At 45.7% G+C, this 19,561-nt stretch overlaps 7 protein-coding genes across 7 annotated transcripts; 5 read left to right on the forward strand and 2 right to left on the reverse strand.

Moving 5' to 3' along the window:
- Window positions 1–431: 431 nt before the first annotated feature.
- On the forward strand, window positions 432–1,601 carry N7446_010637 (uncharacterized protein; the record flags this gene model as incomplete). Its single annotated transcript, XM_058519380.1, has 1 exon — window positions 432–1,601. The coding sequence occupies one exon, from the start codon at window positions 432–434 to the stop codon at window positions 1,599–1,601; it is 1,170 nt and encodes a 389-aa protein (XP_058368218.1).
- Window positions 1,602–3,444: 1,843 nt separating this feature from the next.
- N7446_010638 (uncharacterized protein) lies at window positions 3,445–4,035 on the reverse strand (the record flags this gene model as incomplete). The annotated part of the gene is made up of 2 exons (XM_058519381.1): window positions 3,445–3,471; window positions 3,574–4,035. The coding sequence occupies 2 exons, from the start codon at window positions 4,033–4,035 to the stop codon at window positions 3,445–3,447; spliced, it is 489 nt and encodes a 162-aa protein (XP_058368219.1).
- A 972-nt stretch (window positions 4,036–5,007) lies between these two features.
- N7446_010639 (ankyrin repeat domain-containing protein) lies at window positions 5,008–5,643 on the reverse strand (the record flags this gene model as incomplete). The annotated part of the gene is made up of 1 exon (XM_058519382.1): window positions 5,008–5,643. The coding sequence occupies one exon, from the start codon at window positions 5,641–5,643 to the stop codon at window positions 5,008–5,010; it is 636 nt and encodes a 211-aa protein (XP_058368220.1).
- Window positions 5,644–7,817: 2,174 nt separating this feature from the next.
- On the forward strand, window positions 7,818–8,384 carry N7446_010640 (uncharacterized protein; the record flags this gene model as incomplete). The annotated part of the gene is made up of 4 exons (XM_058519383.1): window positions 7,818–7,849; window positions 7,918–7,954; window positions 8,008–8,103; window positions 8,238–8,384. 4 exons carry the CDS (start codon window positions 7,818–7,820, stop codon window positions 8,382–8,384), a joined length of 312 nt encoding a protein of 103 aa, XP_058368221.1.
- A 2,127-nt stretch (window positions 8,385–10,511) lies between these two features.
- Window positions 10,512–12,048, forward strand: N7446_010641 (uncharacterized protein; the record flags this gene model as incomplete). Its single annotated transcript, XM_058519384.1, has 4 exons — window positions 10,512–10,627; window positions 11,437–11,585; window positions 11,640–11,704; window positions 11,767–12,048. 4 exons carry the CDS (start codon window positions 10,512–10,514, stop codon window positions 12,046–12,048), a joined length of 612 nt encoding a protein of 203 aa, XP_058368222.1.
- A 1,010-nt stretch (window positions 12,049–13,058) lies between these two features.
- Window positions 13,059–14,158, forward strand: N7446_010642 (uncharacterized protein; the record flags this gene model as incomplete). Its single annotated transcript, XM_058519385.1, has 2 exons — window positions 13,059–13,477; window positions 13,513–14,158. 2 exons carry the CDS (start codon window positions 13,059–13,061, stop codon window positions 14,156–14,158), a joined length of 1,065 nt encoding a protein of 354 aa, XP_058368223.1.
- Window positions 14,159–17,043: 2,885 nt separating this feature from the next.
- On the forward strand, window positions 17,044–17,800 carry N7446_010643 (uncharacterized protein; the record flags this gene model as incomplete). The annotated part of the gene is made up of 3 exons (XM_058519386.1): window positions 17,044–17,301; window positions 17,365–17,697; window positions 17,759–17,800. 3 exons carry the CDS (start codon window positions 17,044–17,046, stop codon window positions 17,798–17,800), a joined length of 633 nt encoding a protein of 210 aa, XP_058368224.1.
- Between the last annotated feature and the right edge of the window lie 1,761 nt (window positions 17,801–19,561).

The following is a 19,561-nucleotide window of genomic DNA, read 5'->3' on the forward strand; positions in this document are numbered from 1 at the left end:
TTCTCGTATGTTACATGTGGCAACCGTGTTGAACAAACAAGTGAAATCAAATCTAGCCGGGTTCTACCACCATGCATTCATGGCATAGCAATTCCCAGCTCTTTTCCAACTCACGTCTAACGGAATACGCCATTTCCACTTTGTATAATTATTGTCAACAACTCAGTAAGATAGAGGAAGTTAGTAGACATACAGAAGTTTTGAAGCAAGGTCCACTAAGGAATGCCATGGTCGTATGCACCAAATGCTGCTGCAAAGTGTGAGCGACTAACGGTTGCGCCGGCCTATCAGACCCTCATTGACTGTCGCTTCATATAAGTAATCAGAGGATCCCCCTGGAAAGCAGCTGTACATTGGTTTAATGTCACCTACGCTATCTGTTCGACTAAGCCCTTGACGTAACCCTCCGCTTCCAAGTGCTGCCCGTCGAAATGGCACTCTCCGCAATCGAGTGTCTCCCGCCCGAGATCATCGAGACTATCTACCTCGATGCTTTAGAGGTCAATCTTGCACGTGCGTCCAAAGTGATCGCGGCGGCTGTATCCCGAGAGGCTGTCTATAATTCTTTCATGATCCAAGCCCTTTGGAACGATCCACAGGACTGTGTCCGGCCGCGGTACTCCGACCGTGAATTCGTGTACATGGATGTGAGGTGTATAAAGCGAGATTATCGAGAGAGCCCAGGGTTCCAATCGGAACTACGGTTGGCCGCCTATCGCCCTTTGCTGATTTCAGATCAGAAGGAGCTGCAACGAAAGGTCATGTCTTGCCGCTGGTTCAACATTCATCGGTTGGAACGGGTTTTACCGACACTGCTAGCACTGACACTGGATGCCATCCTGTTACAAGAAAAAACCCGGTTTCCCTCCAAAGCCATACAGCGGAGAGAATGGAGCGGTACTTCCACGATGGACGCTTTCCGAGCGCTTCGGGTGCATACGAACGATGGATCGCCAAAACGACTTCGTATCATGGATCAGTTTGCCATTGAGGCCGAATATTCTGTCCCGGAGCACGGGCGAAGTCATATCATTCGACCCGTCCGTGTTTTCTCCCTTCCGGACAAGGCATTACACGGCCCATGGTGTGATGATAGAGTCAACCTCCTAGTTGCCCTGCGCCGTGCGTTTGGGAAAAGGTTTGCCCGTCATGACCTTTCCTACTCCGCCATGCGACAGCAGACTCTTGCTCCGGTTATCTCCGGAATGGCTTGCCTGCAAGGCATTAAAGACGCCATAGCAGAGGGCAACCGTCTCGCCCTGCTGTACCTACTTGATATCAGAGAAAATTTCCGACCAGTGGCGACGAATATCTTGCACCAGACTCTGTTCCCGGATCAATTATTGAAGATGGCAATCCACACGCATACGCCTGACTTTGATATTATTAAGCTTCTCATTCGAGCCAGACCATTTGCTCGAAGCTGCAATTTGGTCAAGTGGACCATTGCCACTAGTCTTCCAGGCAGCGTCAACGAAACTCGGTTACTTTGTTGTCTCCACCAATACAGTGCCGTTGGCAGTAGGAATTCCCTCTGCAGAGCACTCTGGCCGAATCCAGGTTCAGAGCGTTCCCTCTTAGCGGAAGAGCCCTGGTTGTAGATCTAAGTCATACTTTCTACATACGTCCCAGTGTTCAGCGTGTTAATGCATGTTTGGATGGAAATTACTCGTATATAGTACAGATAATACCTAGAGCCATAGCCCACGTGCTAGAATTTAAACTGCAGTCGAGGATCCTTCATAAGTGGTATATTGAAAGACATTCGCCAACCCTAGGTCACCTTTCATAACACCCACCACAATGCAACAAATAAATTCGATTCACCGCGAATTAGGTTTCTCGTTAGATATTGAAGCCTTCAAAAAGGGCCAATAGATAGTTATCCCGTATCACCACCTCATTGATGCCAATCCGAAACAGTTTTGACGTGGAACGCGATCCGGCAAAATGGCCAAGACAAGGAATGTGACACCCCTGCTCTAGTGAGAAGCCCCGATAAGCCGAAAGAATAAAACCCACGTCAGAGGCTGGATCAGTCCAGAGAAATTTTGTGAAGACCCTTAACTCAGAAACAATGTTGTTAATGTTATATTGGATCGTCCGGGGGGTAAGCCAGTCGTTCAGAAGCCTAATCATTTTCATTCTCCCGCCACAAAAATTGCTCCCGTAGATGTTTGATTCGGTTTTGCATTTATGAATCGCAAAGCACATTTGGTACAAGAAATCGAGCTCATCAATGTGTATCTTCTTTTTATAACTACCTTGCGTCGGTGCTTGGGCGACACCGTCAGGTGTGATTGAGGCTGACACGGCCTTCTCAATCGTTTGGCTGCGTGATAGCTTAAATCTGGTGCAGTTCCCCTCCCGCGCTTGGTTGATGCGGGCAGTGCTCGGGGTATGAAAGTATTGGCCTTTGACAGGATCTCGGGATCCGGTCAAGTCCAGAACTTCCCATCCCTCCGGGTTTAAGAGCATCATTTGGAGCTTGAATGGTGCCTTTGGGGAGAGGTAATACGTTATACGGTGATTGACCTGAGAACGGACCATCTGGGAGCAACACGATGAAGCAAGAGAAAAGTTATTCAAGGATCCCGGGGTAAGGTAGGAGAGGACAGAGTCCCATAGCTGTTTCTCTTCTTGTTAGAAGACAGACTTTCTGTTTCAAGGATTAGGCCTACCTCAGGAGGGAGACTGCTTAGTGAGAATGACATCGTATTGCCGCGCAGGATGAAGGCACATTTTGGCCACAAAACTGTTTAGAATGATTGTCTCCCCTTTATACTTCCCGTGCTGTTTCAGCCCCAGTCAGGACGATAGTATAAATGAAATGTAGACGTCATGCGAAACAAGTCTAGGCCAGGTAACTCACAACGCGCGAATAAAGTAGCGTATTCTTGGTATAAAAGACCACCCATCGTTACAATGTGGCGGTCCTGAGAACCGGGATGAGTACTCTTTGAATCAATTATCAAACATTGTGTGAGGGGCAAGCTTAGCGAAAACAAGGGTACATTCGTCCGAAGACATTCAACTAGAAAAGAAAAGGAGACCTTTATCGCCCCCCTCCACTGCCTCTGCAGCTCTGTCCCCAAGGTTGTAATCTCCAGGACCATCGCCCAGTCACGCTTGACCTGCATGCGTCGCATATTGCATGTCAATCGTCGCGAGTTCTCGTCGTCCACGATGCAGACGTGCGCGGTTACAATCATTATACTGCTTCCGCCGCCCTTGCCTAACCATCTGCGCCGCGCTACGAACTAGAGGATTCTACCCATCGCTGAGTAATTGTATCTGGTGCTGCCCAGTTGCAAAGTCTGACAAATGAAGTGGAGAAACTAACGTTAGTTGGGAGGTAGTGAACAACAGCAATGCAAGATTTATTATTGGATTGCCCCGAGTAAACGAATCGTCTACTCTCCCCTGGGATGTCGAAGTGACTTCTCAAACATGGTCAATGGCTCGGTAAATCTAGAAAGGGACCCTTTTCTTTCTGAGTCGGTTCTTCATTTCACATGTCAGACATAGACAATCGCAGTTATTGTCCCCAAAGTAGTCAGCACTGTAATATACCGTAATTTCTGTGTCCTTCGGGATATAACGGTTTGCGACCACGGACATCTGCCGATTGGCACCGACCACTAGATGGGCATTTGGCTTGCAGTCATGATTGATGAAGCGAGCTGGTCCTAGGAAAACCGAGAGTCTCTTTTTGTTGCTCGATTCGACTACGCTGAAATCTTTGCCGATCCGACGAAGATTCTTCTCCTGTTCATCAGTCATACTGACATAGGTTCCGGTCAGGTATGGAATGGTCTGCTGCGCTGTAATCGACCGACGTGCGCGTACGGTGGCTTCATATGGGCGGATATAGCGATTCGTGTAAATGATTTCAAACACGCAATCCGACTTGTATATGTTGATATACTTCTGTAGGTGCTGACAAAAAAGTTTCTTTCCCGCCTGTTCATCCAGACCTGGCATATACCGTTTCAGCAGTGGTAGGGCTATCAAAGTGTCCACAGCCTGTTCCATGCCTCCCTGTTTGATCCGGGAGACAGTATCTCGATCAAGACCACGGAGGGGTGGGTATTTTTCGCGGCTTTTGTTAGTTGTGAAAAGTGCCTAATGGCAAGATCAACTCGGGAAGTCCCATGGGGTCCCAGGATGGAAACATACATTGTCTATGAGCAGGTCCAGAGCGATATCATCAAGCCTGGCTAGTAAATCCGGCGTCAGTGTAACAGGAGAGCGTTTGCGAACTTGATTGCTTGATTTTCTCTCCCTCACTCTCATGCAATATCTTTTCTGCGCCGATCGAGCAGATCTACGCTCTGTTCGCTCTCTGCGTAAACTTGTTTTGCTGTGACGCTGGGAACGATGTGCCGTCTGTTTTCTACCAGACGCTTTGTTCACGCGACGACTCGACCCGTGGGCAGACATTGGTGCTGTGTGCCCGGCTGGTTTATCTCTAGACCGGATGGCCCGTTTATACATGTCCACATATACTACGAACCTCTTACTCCAAAAATGGCCTATAGTCTTGGTAATCGGATGGAGCGATTCCCGAAAAGAGCCTGGGCCGTAGCATGCCCATCGGTCCGCGTGCTGGCTAGTTCGGCCAAGTATAGCCTTTGTCTTCGAGATCTAAATGATGGGCGATTCAACTACGGACAATCGGCTTTTGCAAGATTCAAGTCTATTCCTATCCACGTCATTTTAGACTTGGGTCCCTGAATTAGCATCGGTAGCACCCCCATCGCCCTTGGGACTTGCAGGAAACCCCAGATGCTAGACAGCATGTCATTCTTGCGTTATACCAGACTTGATACGGAACGAGACTGTGCTAGCTCGTAGGAAATTTAGGGTGTATTTTCTTGATCAACCCTTGTCATTGCATCGGTCAGATTTAGCACTCCAAGTGTCTTCCTTTGTGTTTATAAACTGGACTATGGCCGTGTGGGGAGTATTCAGAAACAATTGGCACCACGCAGCTCTATAGACCACCTAGTGGGAGGACAGGCAACCCCCATGAGCACACAGCAGCTTCATTAGTCCGATGTTGTTTTGCTCTAGCGCAAGGTCGAGCGGTAATTTTCGCTGCCGGTCGGTCACTCCATTTGGCCACGCTTGGTATTCGAGGAGGAGACGTACAGTACCGAGGTCCTCGTTCATTGTTGCAACATACACCGGCAGGAGCCCGTGGAACATATCCGGGACGTCTGACTGGGCCCCACTGTCCAGAAGAAACCGGACTATCTCGAGCGATCGTCCGTTGATCGCAAGCATCAATGGATTGATATAACCTCCAAGGTTGGTTATTGCAAAATCCTGGGCTTTGAATTCGTCGCCGCCGAGGATCCCCTTATGCTGGTGACCGGTGCCATGACGTGCGGAATCATCGAAATCCTTGATAAGATGCGGTATACCGGGTATTTGCTGTACCAGATCCAGACTTCCAGTACGGATTGCATATGTCAGCGCCACGAACTTCTCGTGAGTTGAACTGTAGGAGGCATGTCGGAGCTGGTGATAAGAGCCACGATACGGAAACACAACCAACAAACTGAACAGATCGTATACCCCTAGGCTTGTTGTTATAAGATAAAAGAGTTCGGATGGCAGCTTGTGGAGACTGCTCATTTTTGCCAAGGGAGAGTAATGGCTATAGAGACTAAGGAAGTGCCTCCGTGACATGCTCCATAAATTGGATTAAATATGAATTCCTGCTCCCCACCAACTGCCACCAGCGCTATTCATGACGTATTCATATGTTCGGATTACGCGCTAGCCTACGTATCAGATAGCTACAGTACTGTATAATTCTGCTCTGTGACAAGCGAAAGACTCCTCACTCTTTGTCGATTGTAAAGCAACAGGGCATCTATCTGTCGTGCCATAACTTTTGGTTGAACCTTGTTGCCATGCGTCCAGTCCGGTCTCGCTCGTTTTTTGCAGACAGCTGGTTCATCTAGGGGACCAATGAAAGGAGTCTTTGCAAAAGACAGTGGAAACCTACTAAGGACATACCGCAAAGACTTGTGCAACGCATAGATGTCCTGCTGCTTTACAATCGACAAAGGCAGTGACGACGGTATGCGCGAGGGCCACACTTTCATATTTAGGCACCGCTCATCGATTGGTTACCCTTCGCTTTTGTCGTTCCGCAGTCATTCAAGCATCCTTAGTAAACACATACACCGGTTCCTATATAGGCCGGCTTTCATCACCGGTTCATCTTCTAATATTAGCACAATGAAGTGAGTGACTATTTAGGTCGATTCTCGAATTTTGGCTAGTCAATTTTGTTTGTGCATTGACGATTTTTTTTATTGTCCATAGTAGACACGGCGGGGGAAAGTACCCGCCTTGCGAGCCAATCACATAGCGGACACGATGTTCCCCACCACAAAAATTGGAAAGTGCCCGGCAAATCATTCTTTTAAAGCCTGTCATGGAAATGGACGAGGAAAACCCTGATCGGGCTGATGTTTATTCACCTTCCTATCTCAGAAAAAGGAAACAGACCTTTAAAGATATGTTGAAGTGGTAGATCTAGCGAAAGTACTGCATTAATGGCTCGAGTTGTCTAAATCGCCTCTGGTGGAGATATGCCGTTTCTACTACGTGAGGTTTCGCTATTACACCAGTCTAGTGAGAGGGTAAAATGGGCGGTCCGAGAAAGTTGAATGGGGGGGAAAGTGAGGCGATGGCGATAGTAACAGACTGCCGTACAGTACAGGATCATCCTAACACTCGGATATTGCCCGACTTTTCTCTTTCTCACCAGGTTCTCCACGAATGACGAATATTAGGATCACCATAGTCTACTAATGGGTATGCGAGCGACCCCACTAAGTTGCTAGACTTCCATTGATATAATAAATAATAAAATAATAAAATAATAAAATAATAAAATAATAAAATAATAAAATAATAAAATAATAAAATAATAAAATAATAAAATAACAAATTAATAAATAGAATAAATAGAATAAATAGAATAAATAGAATAAATAGAATAAATAGAATAAATAGAATAAATAAATAGAATACATAGAATACATAGAATACATAGAATAAATAGAATAAATAGAATAAATCACACGAAGGGTGGAGAGCCACTAGACTTCATAGTCTTACAGTATTTTATTGCGCGATGCTCGGCGAGGGTGACCAAAAAGCAGTAGGCAAGTCACCATTTATTGCACTAAATCAATTCGAAAAAGATGTACTTTTCACCACGGGACGAGTCGGAAGGAATAAAGCTGCATTTGGAGGCTTCCGCGTGCGTTGGATAGTGTTCGCTTCCTACGAATTCACGAGGGCTGATTGGCACCGGAACCTCTGGCAGACCGACTTCCTACTAAGCCTGTTATCCTAGCACCGTAGTATATCATATCGCACGACATTTTGTGATCATTTGACAGCAGTCAGGGTATTTAATGAAGAGTAGAAACCTTCAACCTACGCCTAAGTTCTCCTGACAATTCTACATCTACACATTCAAAGCAGCTGTTCGAAATGTTTCACAATCTGAAACCTGCTTTTAAAATCAAAGTGCGTGCATACACTACCTACTTATCCAGGGCATGTAATCACCTTATAAGCCTAGGTGGACATCGGAGACAGCGAGAAGTTGAAGGGGGGCACAACATGCTTTGTATGTCTCTCCCATCCGTCACAGGCCGTACCTGACTAGAAGACTTTGCATGAAGAACATAATCGGAGGCTCTACTGTATCAAGCCTGAGAAAAACTTCTCCTTTTTGGAGTCCACCTCAATCCAGGGAAAACGCGACATTTACCGAGAGCAAAATGTTGCTGCTCAACGTCTCTATCGAAGCAAAGTACGTTATACGGAACCAGACCTATTTGCCTAAAATTGCGCGACAGAGCTATGCTTACCTATATGCAGAGCTAAGAACGACTCGACACCAGGGGAGGGCAGAAATGTGCGTCCAAGACCCAAAGTGGCGATAGGGGACGATTGCTGAATTGATCCTAGATATCTATGCACTGGCGTGGCATTGCTGAAATCGACGAGGTTGTGGAAAGCATTTTAGGGAATACTTTCAAGGGGGAGAAACCAACTTTAATCCAAGTAAGTGTGTATTCGGAGCAGATATATGAGTATCGCTGACGATGATCATTTTGTAGTTACTAGGTTTAAAATTGATGTGAGATACGTTGAACTAGAATCCTATCCGTGAGCGAGGATACTGACATTTGACATAGGTTAAAGGCAAAAATCTAGAGAATCGAATGTTTGTTGGTCTCGGCCAGTTTGTGGTGAAGGGAGAAAACCTAAGCATCATCTATGAGGTGTATGAACGTTGCATTCAGCCCGACCTTTCTCAGTTGACCAAGACAGACTTGGCATAAATGGAGTACATGTAACAGTTTAAGGTGCCATCTATTTTACAGCTACGTAGATATTGGTCGAGCCTAATTCTCGACACAGATATACGAACAAGAGAACTGAACCGGCAATCAGAGTGTCACCTAAAAGCACGAAATAGGGCGGTAAAGGTTGTCAAATTTTCTAGTACATTGAATGACCAACGTCAATAGTCTCCAGGGTAATCGCTCCCAATGACGACAAAATGAGTGTCGATGGTGCGTTCGAAACATCATAATTTTCCCAAAATTCCTCGTACATGATTTCTTCAAGGACGCCGAGGATGGATTTACACGTAGGTGGTAAGTGGCATCAATTATCATGTGCGAATCACTATCTATCAAGAACGATCTGGATATATTGAAGTCATTCTCTCGTTTTGTTGTCTCCTCCATCATGAGTAGATTGGTTGGGACAGGCGGATTCGATTCGAACTCCATTCTCATCCTCTGGTCGGTAAATTTGCGCCGGAAGGTTGGCTCTCGTTATATGATCGGTAGGCCAGTGTTGTACCACAGGCGGTGACAGGTAAAGGGTGTTGTGTTATGGCAGCCGATCATCAATCATCCGAAATCTTATCTTGGATCTAGGAGAATATTTGATCATCGTAATGTATTGTTTCGGATCCATAGCACCATCTGGATCCCAGAAATGGTTGTTCCAGTTCTCAAGTAAACTGGCACCAATTCACCCTGCATCCGTAAGTAGTTATTCGATCGGTAGAAGTGTCCGGCCTCCTGCGTCAGCCAATCTCTTCCAGTCATATGCTCTCGACAGAGAAATATGGTTGTGACATCCCACACCCCGACGGCTTCGCCATACCTCCCTTCATCTGTAGTTATTAACAAGAAACTGGATGACACCATATGTCTTCGGTAAAATCCAATTCGTTCTTCCAGTGGCATTTTGCTAGAGTCTTCGATATCCAGCCCGATGAGGGCATTGTGCATGTTCCGGCTAGCCCATTGCGTTTCCTCCTCTAACTTGGGAAGGTCCATCGGCAAGTTGCAAGTATATAATTTGATAATATACCACTTAGGAGCACTAGAAAAATATGTCTAAAGTGGAAAACTTTTAGTTTTTGACCAGATTGTACTAGAGGACCTGCGTGGCATCACATACCTTTCATCCACACTTTTCATTCAGTTGGGTACGCCTTCGCTGGTCTCCACCTCCTCTATGTACGCGACTTCCAAAGTCGGGATGCTACCACTAAAAAGAGATAGAATAATTCAAGGTGTAAGAAAGTCACTGGGGAAGATTTAACATCATTCCTCTGAATTAAGACCCTATGAAATCGATGAAAGCGGGTGTCTGTCGGTCATGTGACAGGGACTTCATACTTGGTTCCAAGAAGGGTCACCATAGGTACTGGAATTCTCGTTTACTCCTACAATATATCTTACACACGTACTGTAGCATTGGGCTCCTACGAACAAAAGAAGCTGCTCAAAAATTTTCTGGGGAAGCTAGTACTGACCGGTGCTTTTGTCGGATTCTCGATGAAAAGTTCTAGAAGCTCTTCTGATTTCATCATAGTAGCCGCAGGCCTTTAGAGGGAAACTTGGTGTGTATGAGTGTACGCAACGTGATGTTCAATTAATTAATAATTGAGAAGAGATAAAACTATTGTTGTACGCAAGGTAATGTTTGTTCAATGAATGAACAAGAGAGAAAAAGAGTACGGAACTAATATAGTTCCGTTGGAATATGATTGGATAAGTTTTTTGGAGTGAGAACCCCGTGTCAGTTCCACTACCTGTATTTCTTGTTCATGATCTGAACAAACACCACCTTGGGTTCAACTGTAGTTACAAACTCTCAATTATTAATTAATTGAACATTAGCTTGGCTAAAGCGACACTCACTTTTGTAAAGGTCGGGCTTCGGCCCCCCCCCCCCCCCAAAAGGCAGAGCCTGAGCCTCCCGATCCTTATCCATCAACACTAGATGTGTAAATATATATATCTGTCCGCATTACTTGCCTGGACGGACTGTCCACCAACAAGTTTATTGTTTGAACTTTTGCCACTTCGGAGAAATCTTTTCTTTATCCGACCATTTGATCGTCATTTTTTTCAAGTCAACTGCAAATTCAAGCCATATTACCCATGGCTTCTTCGAAACTGCGCCAACGTACCGGCGACCCATACTGGCTTCATAGCTTCCTCCAACAAACGCCAACCAGCGTTCCAACTCATTCTGCTGCGTATCACTCAAAGAACACGTGAGAACCGACGTGTCGTGCTCACCAAGTGCCCACGGATAAAGGCAATACGCCTTATTCCATCCTATCACACAACACATGTGTGTAGCGTACGCGTACCTTAGAACGTCATAACGAGCATTTTTGCATTTACCACCATAGTAGAATGAAATATGGATTTCTGTTCCGCCGTCACGAACAAAACTAACTCCCTGATGTAAGCATCAGCACAGTGAAACCCCGAAGGGGTTATATATCAAACCTCTGAACATCCTTCAAAACATAACGAAGGAGGTATGCTTTTGTATCCTTCGACACTACGAAGGTAACGTACCCAACGTCGCATTTTCAGGCTCTCATAAAAGTATGGATCGACTACGATAATGTCGAGTCTGCCTGACTGCCGTCCTAGAAAATAAGAACGGGCGAACTCGCCCGCAATTACAGCTCCGGTAGCACGGAGCAACAACCTTAGTATGCATGGATCATGCACAAACTTTTCAAGTTTACCATCAATCTTACGTCTCTCTTGAAGAGAGAACGAAACAAGTCCATTCATCGACTTGGATGTCATAGACAACACTTGTAAGTCACGATGTGTCATTACATGACTTAATGCTATCCAAACAGGGGAATAACATAGTACCACGATTTCAAACCTGGAAACCGCCATATATATGGTATGTTCGTACCGAACATATAGTTTATTCAAACACGCCCATTACTTGGGCGGGCGTACTCGCCCTATTTATACCTTTTACCAAGGTTGTATCAGCCTAAAATTATCATTTCATTTCTTAGCGTGAGCACGTGCTGGTTAATAACGCTAGTGTCGGGTATAATAGCACCATACTCGAAGCACCCAAGGCGAAGATTCGCCTGACATTTGAGGTCAACACTCTCTCCCATTTCCACATTGCGAAGGAGTTCTTGCCGGCCATGATCAAAGCCAACCATGGTCACGTGGTGACAGTCGCCAGTACGGCCAGCTTCGTCGCTGTCGGTGGGATGGTCGATTACTAGTGCTCGAAAGCCAGCGTTCTAGCTTTCCACGAGGGTCTACGCCAGGAGCTCAAGTATTCATATTGTGCGCCAAATGTGCGCACTAGGTGAGTCGATCATTTGACTACTTCTATCGACTTCTTGACTCAAATATTTAGCATTATTCACCCAACCTGGGTTCATACCCCTTGATCAAGGCCTTGACCGAGAACGAAGGTAATTTCAGCAGGCGTATTCTCACTTGCCAGGTGGTCTCTACCGCCATTTGTGAGCAGATTCTGAAGCACCACGGTGGGCAGGTTATTGTGCCTGGCTACCAATCCCCAATATCCCTCGTGCGAGGTATGCCTACTTGGATTCCAGAATGTGTGCGCACATACGCCTCCAACTCTTTGAAGAGAATACGCAATCCTCAGGATTCTGCTCAGGATGTGCAGTAGGAATCAATCGACACGATGGCCCAGCGCTTGCATGTAAATACAATGCATAGTTGTACTGACGTCACCTGCTATACTATATGTTATACTTCACCTCTCTGATACACATAATCTGGTCTCGGGAGCAGAGGGAGATTCCAATCTAGTACTGGATGAAGTCCTCGTGATTTATGGGCCTCATCAATTGCCCACCGGCTTCGAAACATCACATGAACTATACTACTAGTCCGTGAGACATTATAAGAAAACATTGTAAGCATAGAAGTCTGGTTTGTTTGGTTGGTCTTGTCGTCGTTCTCGAATTATAAGGTGTCAAATGAAGAACGCTGGCGGCTGACGTAGTCGATTATAAAATCTTGTTCGATAGCGAAGTTCCGACTCTGCCTTTGTGACACTACACAGAAAAAGGGAGGCAGAAGCTGAGAGTGGGAGGTGACATTTCTCCGTGGGGCAACAGTTGAAAATGACGAGTTGAGTACGTCCCTTGGCTAGTCTCTTCAACTCCCACTCGATAACTTAGATGTCATGGCAACGCATATGACTCGGATAGTATTATATTGGAAGAATTAACACATAACTTTGCAGATATATACAAAGTAAATCGAAAGGATCACGTGATCTTGGCAAACCTGACAGAGAGCATGTCCGACCGCGAGGAGATAAACTAGTCGCATTAAGTTCGTACTTGACCCACCTGGGAAAGAAACAACTGCGTGTACGAGATGAGCTCTTTTTAATGTTGTTCTATTTTAAGCCGATCTCCGGCTTGGATCGGTCTAAATGGTTTTAATCTCGCTGAACGGCTCAGAATTAAGTGGTACTCGCGGGCCGTGGAAATGGACCACTCTATTTAGGGATGCTAAGAGGACCACTTACAGAGCGCTGCGAGGTTATTTCCGAAATAAGTCTTTTTGGATCTGCTCAGGAAATCGGACACCGCGCGATGAGAGTATAAGATCCGCGGGTTCCCAAGTCGAATACCAGTATCACGCATAGCCCTTGTCCAGGAAGCCATGAAGGGAGCCAAATGTGTGATTTTTGTCGCAGATCTTGCAACGGCGGCAGTCCTGAATGGGCATCACCGTCGCCACGACTCTCATCATGATCACGCTCTTCATTATTACAGCCTCCACAGGCACCCGCCATTCCACATCGCGAAGATTGAGAATATAAACAGAAAAACTACCCAAATACATCCCACTTCTCTTGATTCTGCTGATGATGCTAACATGGGTTATACAGACAGTGCGTACCATATAGCGGGTAACCTTACGACCCTCCCGTCCTCCCAAACGTCGACTACCGATACGAATCTGTTAGGTATCAGCGGCGAGGACCAATACGGTATGTCGTATACCCCATACACTCAGGATGGAGGTTGTAAAAGTAAGCGCGAAGTGTTGGCGGACCTAAACGTGATCACGAATAAAGGGTTTGACCGTGTTCGTTTTACTCTACTGACTGTAGTGCGCTTTCACATATCGGCGAGGCGTGTAAGAACGATGGTTGCCATATAATTTTAGGGATTTACATTGACCAAACAGGGATCGCTGCCGCTGAGAAGCAAGTTCAGGAAATCGCATACTGGGCGAAGTGGGACCTGGTTGACCTGATTGTCGTGGGAAATGAGGCCGTTCACAACCGTTTCTGTGATGCGCCGGCGCTAGCGGCATTTATTAGAAGTACCAAAGCGACTTTAAAGGCCCACGGGTACAACGGAAAGGTGACAACTGCCGAACCGGTCAACGTGTGGCAGATGTATGGGGCCTCCCATCTCTGCGCCGAGGTCGACCTAGTCGGAGCAAACATCCATCCGTATTTTAATCCCACAGTGGAAGCTGCTAAGGCGGGAGAGTTTGTTGTATCTCAGATCGACGAACTTAGCAGGATCTGCATGGACCAAGAGGTGATAAACCTAGAGACTGGCTGGCCAAACGCCGGCGTGGCCAACGGCGCCGCGGTTCCTGGAGAAGAAGAGCAGGTTACTGCGATAAGGGCTATTGCCAAGGCCGCAGGCGCACGTTGTGTCTTCTTCTCGTATGCTAATAATCTTTGGAAGTCGCCGGGCGACTTCGACGTGGAGCAACACTGGGGATGTGGTGACGTCTTCTAATGGTCGGGGAAGCAACATTGGCACAGTCCGGGTAAGGTCTTCTGCGCTTGCCTTGTAAATGCTGAGCGGTTTTTAATTTAGCGATTGTAGTTGAGATATAGTAAATAGATAGATAGATTTGTAAACCAGTCCGTCTGTGCGCGCATGGCTCGGTACCCATACTTTGTTTCTTGGCCAAGGGATGGGCTAAGGATGGACCGAGGTATTGAGGGCACTCAGGTAAGCCAGTGTCGTGATCTCTCAAGCCATACTGACTATGTTTGCAGTAGCGTGGTGGAAAGTCAACTGTGGATTTAAGTGCGGATAATTGACGACTGGGCAGAATTGCAGCGATACATTCATTGCATAGCCCGTCTCACCCGTGGTCACACACCTAACTAGCTTGAGTTTTGCTGATTGGGACCGCACATTATTTTCAATGCAGCAACTCCGAGCTTGGTCATATTTCTATTTGCTTACAGAGAGAGACTGTTCTTTATCGTATGCGAACATTATAAGTTCTAGTTTCCGTGCTGTGGACGTTCAGTAGATTGAAGAACGGCAACTACAGCCTGGGGCAAACGATTCCTATTGGCATCACCATGCGAATATTTCATGATACCGGAGGACCGTGCTACGGAGAACAGCTTAGAAATTAGACTACCCTTTTCAAGATTAAATGCTTCGGAAATAGGTGTAATTCAATGTACATTGTTCGACATCTCCAATTGGTCAGACAAAATACTGCATTTCACTGGATCCAGCACGGCTGGTCAGACATGTCGACCAGCACCGTCCTAATGAGGATGACGCGTTAATTTAAAAACGGAAAGAAAGAAACAGAAGAGAAGAAAAAAGGCCCGAACAACCCAGAATAGAATGAGCCTGTCTTGTTCCGTCGTCCCTGGTGCTCTACTCCTGACCTACGAGAGGATCTACATGTAGTAGCTGTGGTTTTTGCTAGCCCCTTTCAATGAGCCCCTTTTTGATCGCCTTGAGCGTTTGATTACGTCTTCTAGTCTTATTGTAAAACCGAAGCCCGATATCCCCATCCCGGGGAAATGCTGCCTCAGGAATCTCGCAACCGCCGACCAAAGAACTCCCACTACTCTGGGATCATAAGCCTAGTTTTGTGGTCTTCCTATGTCTTCATTTTGTTACTTTGACTTGAATATCTCATAAATATTTTTGGACTTTTGGCTTGTAGTGAGAATTGGGACATGGAAACGTGGGTGCAGCGGTGCAGGATTCCTCATTTTTCGCGGATAAAAGTGTGTATCATTTCCTGCAGTGGACTGCCAAATAGCTTCAATCATACGGTTTAACAGCCCTATTAGGGAACAGTCAATTTTGCGTAGGTCCATTTCTTCCGATGGAGAAGCCTTCTTCTTGCTTCCATAGCTGGCAAATGCGCTCGCGGTTATGCGTTCTAGATTGTACTTCAAACACCTGCAAATCTCTCTTCAGCGTAAACCTCTCACCTTCGATAACTCAATCTTAGCAATAAGGCTAAGACTGCAATGGAGTCTGGATTAACGTATTTACCTCTATTACACAAAATTACGAACCCAGAAAGGACAGATTATCTACACAGGTTTATTAATTATAAGCGTACAAAGCTATACAGAGTGGTGAACTGGGAGAGTAATGAAATGGAGGACAGAGCTCAGTGATGTCTTCCTCGAAACGGTCAAACCAATTATAGATGCACTGTATTCCACATGCGCTTCTGCATTGGAAAGAGATATAAAAGAATTTCCCACCATAGTCTAACTCCCACTTGATCTATCCATAACATATATTTTACCCAAGCCTCCGAATCATGCGTCTTGATACCCCTTTGGTCCTCGGACTAGCCACATCTGTGTCTGCTTTGTGGTCAATTACTTACTATACCACAATGAATCTTCTTGTTTTTACTATATGCATGTACCAGACAGACTTTGAATATTGAGATTGGAGGTGGAGCCAAACTTAAACTCTCAGAGACAATCCAGATGTCACCTTTCTGGCTGGCATACTCGTTTTCCCTCGGAAAGTCCGTTCTTGTACGTGTATCGAGAGCGTAGGGTCTTAAAATCCACAATGGAAGAATATGCAGATTGTAATTCAGCTGCCATAATAGGCCGCAGTTTATGAATGCGATTCCTCTCATCTCACGTGGTACACAGTAGGATCTCGAAAATAGCCCTAGTTACTGACGAATCTTCGTCGCGTACCGGAGACCGCATTAGCTCAGTGGTAAACAGATCTATAGACAACGTCAAGCCTGAATGTGACCTAGTTAATTTTCTTTACCGAGCGAGAAACAAATTGTGAGTTTTTTTGTGGCAAAGCCGTTTCGATATCCACTGCAAAGGGCTTCGGGCTTTGACAGGACTAGAGGGGTGAGGTGTACGAGGAAACAGCCCACAATTAGATTGATCGTGCTCGCCGTTATCACATATCCCCCGCCCTCTTGGGATTGTGTAATTAGCATAGCACCAGCCCATCATACATCTTCATATATCTAGGTACTTCAAGCTGCTACTGCGCTAGATGAGCGATCTGTTGTCTGGGGCTAAGAAGGTGCGATCGGCTTCAGAGAACAGCAGAATGGTTTAAGGGGAGATTCGTCTACTATGTTCAAGGAAGGATCCTGAGGTCTCTGATCCCTATAGTCCCAATGCCATTCTATAACGGGCGATCTAACACGCTCCACACCGTGCCAGGGTGGTGGACACAGAGCAAGCAAACTATCGCTGTTAGATTTCCCGTCCCTGGCTCACCAAATACATTAGATCCGTTAGTGCTAGACTTGTCTGTCCCTGCATTAAAGCGCACATATATCAACGGGTTTCTCCCCTCCCCAATCTCTGCCGCACTGATGTAAAATTCCCCCAGGTAACCGTCATTTGCTGCTCAAGATGAGCCACGATCGGGTCTTGCAATGGCCTGAGGACGGCTGGACCGGGGTGCTCAACTTTGAAGAGAGTCCGTCTCAACCGTTTCGACACCTAGGCTCTCCTACCAGTGTCGGTAATCCAGGAAATCTTCCACTCTGTCTAGAAAACCCCTTCTTGCCCGATGACGACATATCCGATCATTTTGACCCGTACAACATGTATTTAGAGCTTCCGTCTCTATCGTTCTCAACAACTCAAACCCCTGAATTTCGCGATACTGTGAGTGTAACCTCCAGAGGATCCCGGGTATACATCTAACGACCACGGCTTCCTTCGCGCTAGTATCTACTACAACCATCTAATTCTTTTATGAGCGACACGGCGCATCTGTGGCTCGGCCCTGATATTTTGCTATCTACGGCCTCGGCAGAAGACGTCTTTACGTATATCAAGCAAACTTTCGACTTTGACTGGATCAGCTGGCTAGAGCTTGATTTCACCTTCTCCGTGGAAAGCGTGACAGGAATCCCGCTGTCCCGGAACTGCATTCGATTCCTCTCCGAGGCCAATGGTCTCAAATCCAAGCGCCCGAGCGCTAGTCTTGAAGATGTCCGCCGGGATATTCTCGATTCTTTCTCGAAGGGGGGTTGGCACTCCATACAATTGATTCTCAGGGTACGGAGAGACTTGGCTTCTATGATATAGTCCTACTTTCAACTGGGACGTCACCTGTCAGTATAGACACGTCGACGTTGGTACATTGACATCTTCTGGGTGATAGGAATAGGAACAGGACTCTATGCATTTTTCTATAAGATGTGATGACTTCTTCGCATTTTGATTACTAAAATGACTTCAGGGCATCTTGGTAGTAGCAATATATCTGGAGAGAATAACTGCGCTCTACAGTATATCAACCCTGCGTTTCGTTGCCGCCCATGGGTGCAGTGGATGATGCGGGTTACGGGCAACCAATCATAATTTTGTCCGCAATTTATTTTGGCCGCGTCGTAGTTCAAATTGGAATTTTAGACCCACTTGGTCGAAGAAAAAAGAGATTATTTTTTTATTTCATTTTTTTGGTTTTTCCTTTTTCATTCATTCATTTATTTTATTTTATATTTATATTTTATATTTATATTTTATATTTATATTTTATATTTATATTTTATATTTATATTTTATATTTATATTTTATATTTATATTTTATATTTATATTTTATATTTATATTTTATATTTATATTTTATATTTATATTTTATATTTATATTTTATATGGAATTCTGATAATCAAGATCCACTAGACTAGACTAATTGCGTTCGTCCTTTCCTTCGATTCCTAGCTTCCATGTCTAGGGTACCTCCCCCATGATCAAGACTGCCAGCACTGGTCCGAGGAGTGACTAATCAGTGCCCCCGCTTGTCGTACATATACAATCTAAAATGAATTCAAATATTTAGCAGCACACATTCTCGCTATGGCCTAAGGTGATCGTCAAACTTGGGGGCGGTGGGGGGGAGCATTGAGCCATTCTGCTGCTAGAAGTCATGACCACGAGCACGACCAAAGTGGAGACGCCGATTTGCGCTAACACACGGGGTCATTGCGTTTCCCGGTCAAGGGCTGACATAACAGCGTACTGTAAAAACTGGCTCGATAATCTTATTTCCAAAGACAGAAGCAGATATTCCCTCTCACTATGTTACCAACTTTTGGGAATCTAGCTATGTGCTTGATAGCCTCTATCCTACATTCTGAATGCCAACCTACGGCCCCTAATCCAGTGGATAGTCCAATCCTGCAACCAGACAATGCTGTTCGGTCTCGTCAATGTGATCCTGCTGATCGTCCAGTAAGACATGATCATCAAACGAAAGCTGGCTCTTTGTCGCGCGATACAGTCGAGTCCGTTCTTGGATATCAGAATTGCGACTTCTGGATTCAATCTTATGGACCCCCCTATTTACTCTCTGAAACAATCTCTCTGCTATGTTTGACAAGATATGAGCAGCTTCGAAGCTCTATTTTTCAGTGCTTAAGTTCAGCTTTTGCTTCTATGGTCGAAGCCATTGATCGGCATTGCTATCATGTCATGTCAGCACCACGCAGATCCCGACAGATCCACGCATAGATATCCTTACCAGCCGCTCTGAAACTATGGCTCTTTTGGGTTCTCTCGCTGGATTCTGTCGTATCTTGGCTTTCATCTACACAGCCGAAGCTAAGGGCCAATCCGATGTACACCGTCTGTCTGAATACGGATGGCCCGCTGCGAGAAGACTTTGATGTGTGAGCCTTGGCTGTGGTGGATTAGGCCTAATTTAACTCTCGGACCTGTTGATCCCCAAGACATTTCTGTTATGGTTTATTGGCTCCGTAATACGGGTTTATTTTCTCTTAGAATCGGAGTGGGTACCAGGGATAAGTGAAGGTGGGGTTTGACATTCAATGGGGAGGACTTGCCAATTAATAAGGATAATTCAAAGGGGATGGACAGAATCGTACGTATCAGAGATTCTATTGAGTATAAAGTATTC

This window comes from Penicillium canescens (genome assembly GCF_028828765.1).
Source record: "Penicillium canescens strain IBT 15451 chromosome Unknown utg000007l_segment0_segment0, whole genome shotgun sequence".
Taxonomy (NCBI): domain Eukaryota; kingdom Fungi; phylum Ascomycota; class Eurotiomycetes; order Eurotiales; family Aspergillaceae; genus Penicillium; species Penicillium canescens.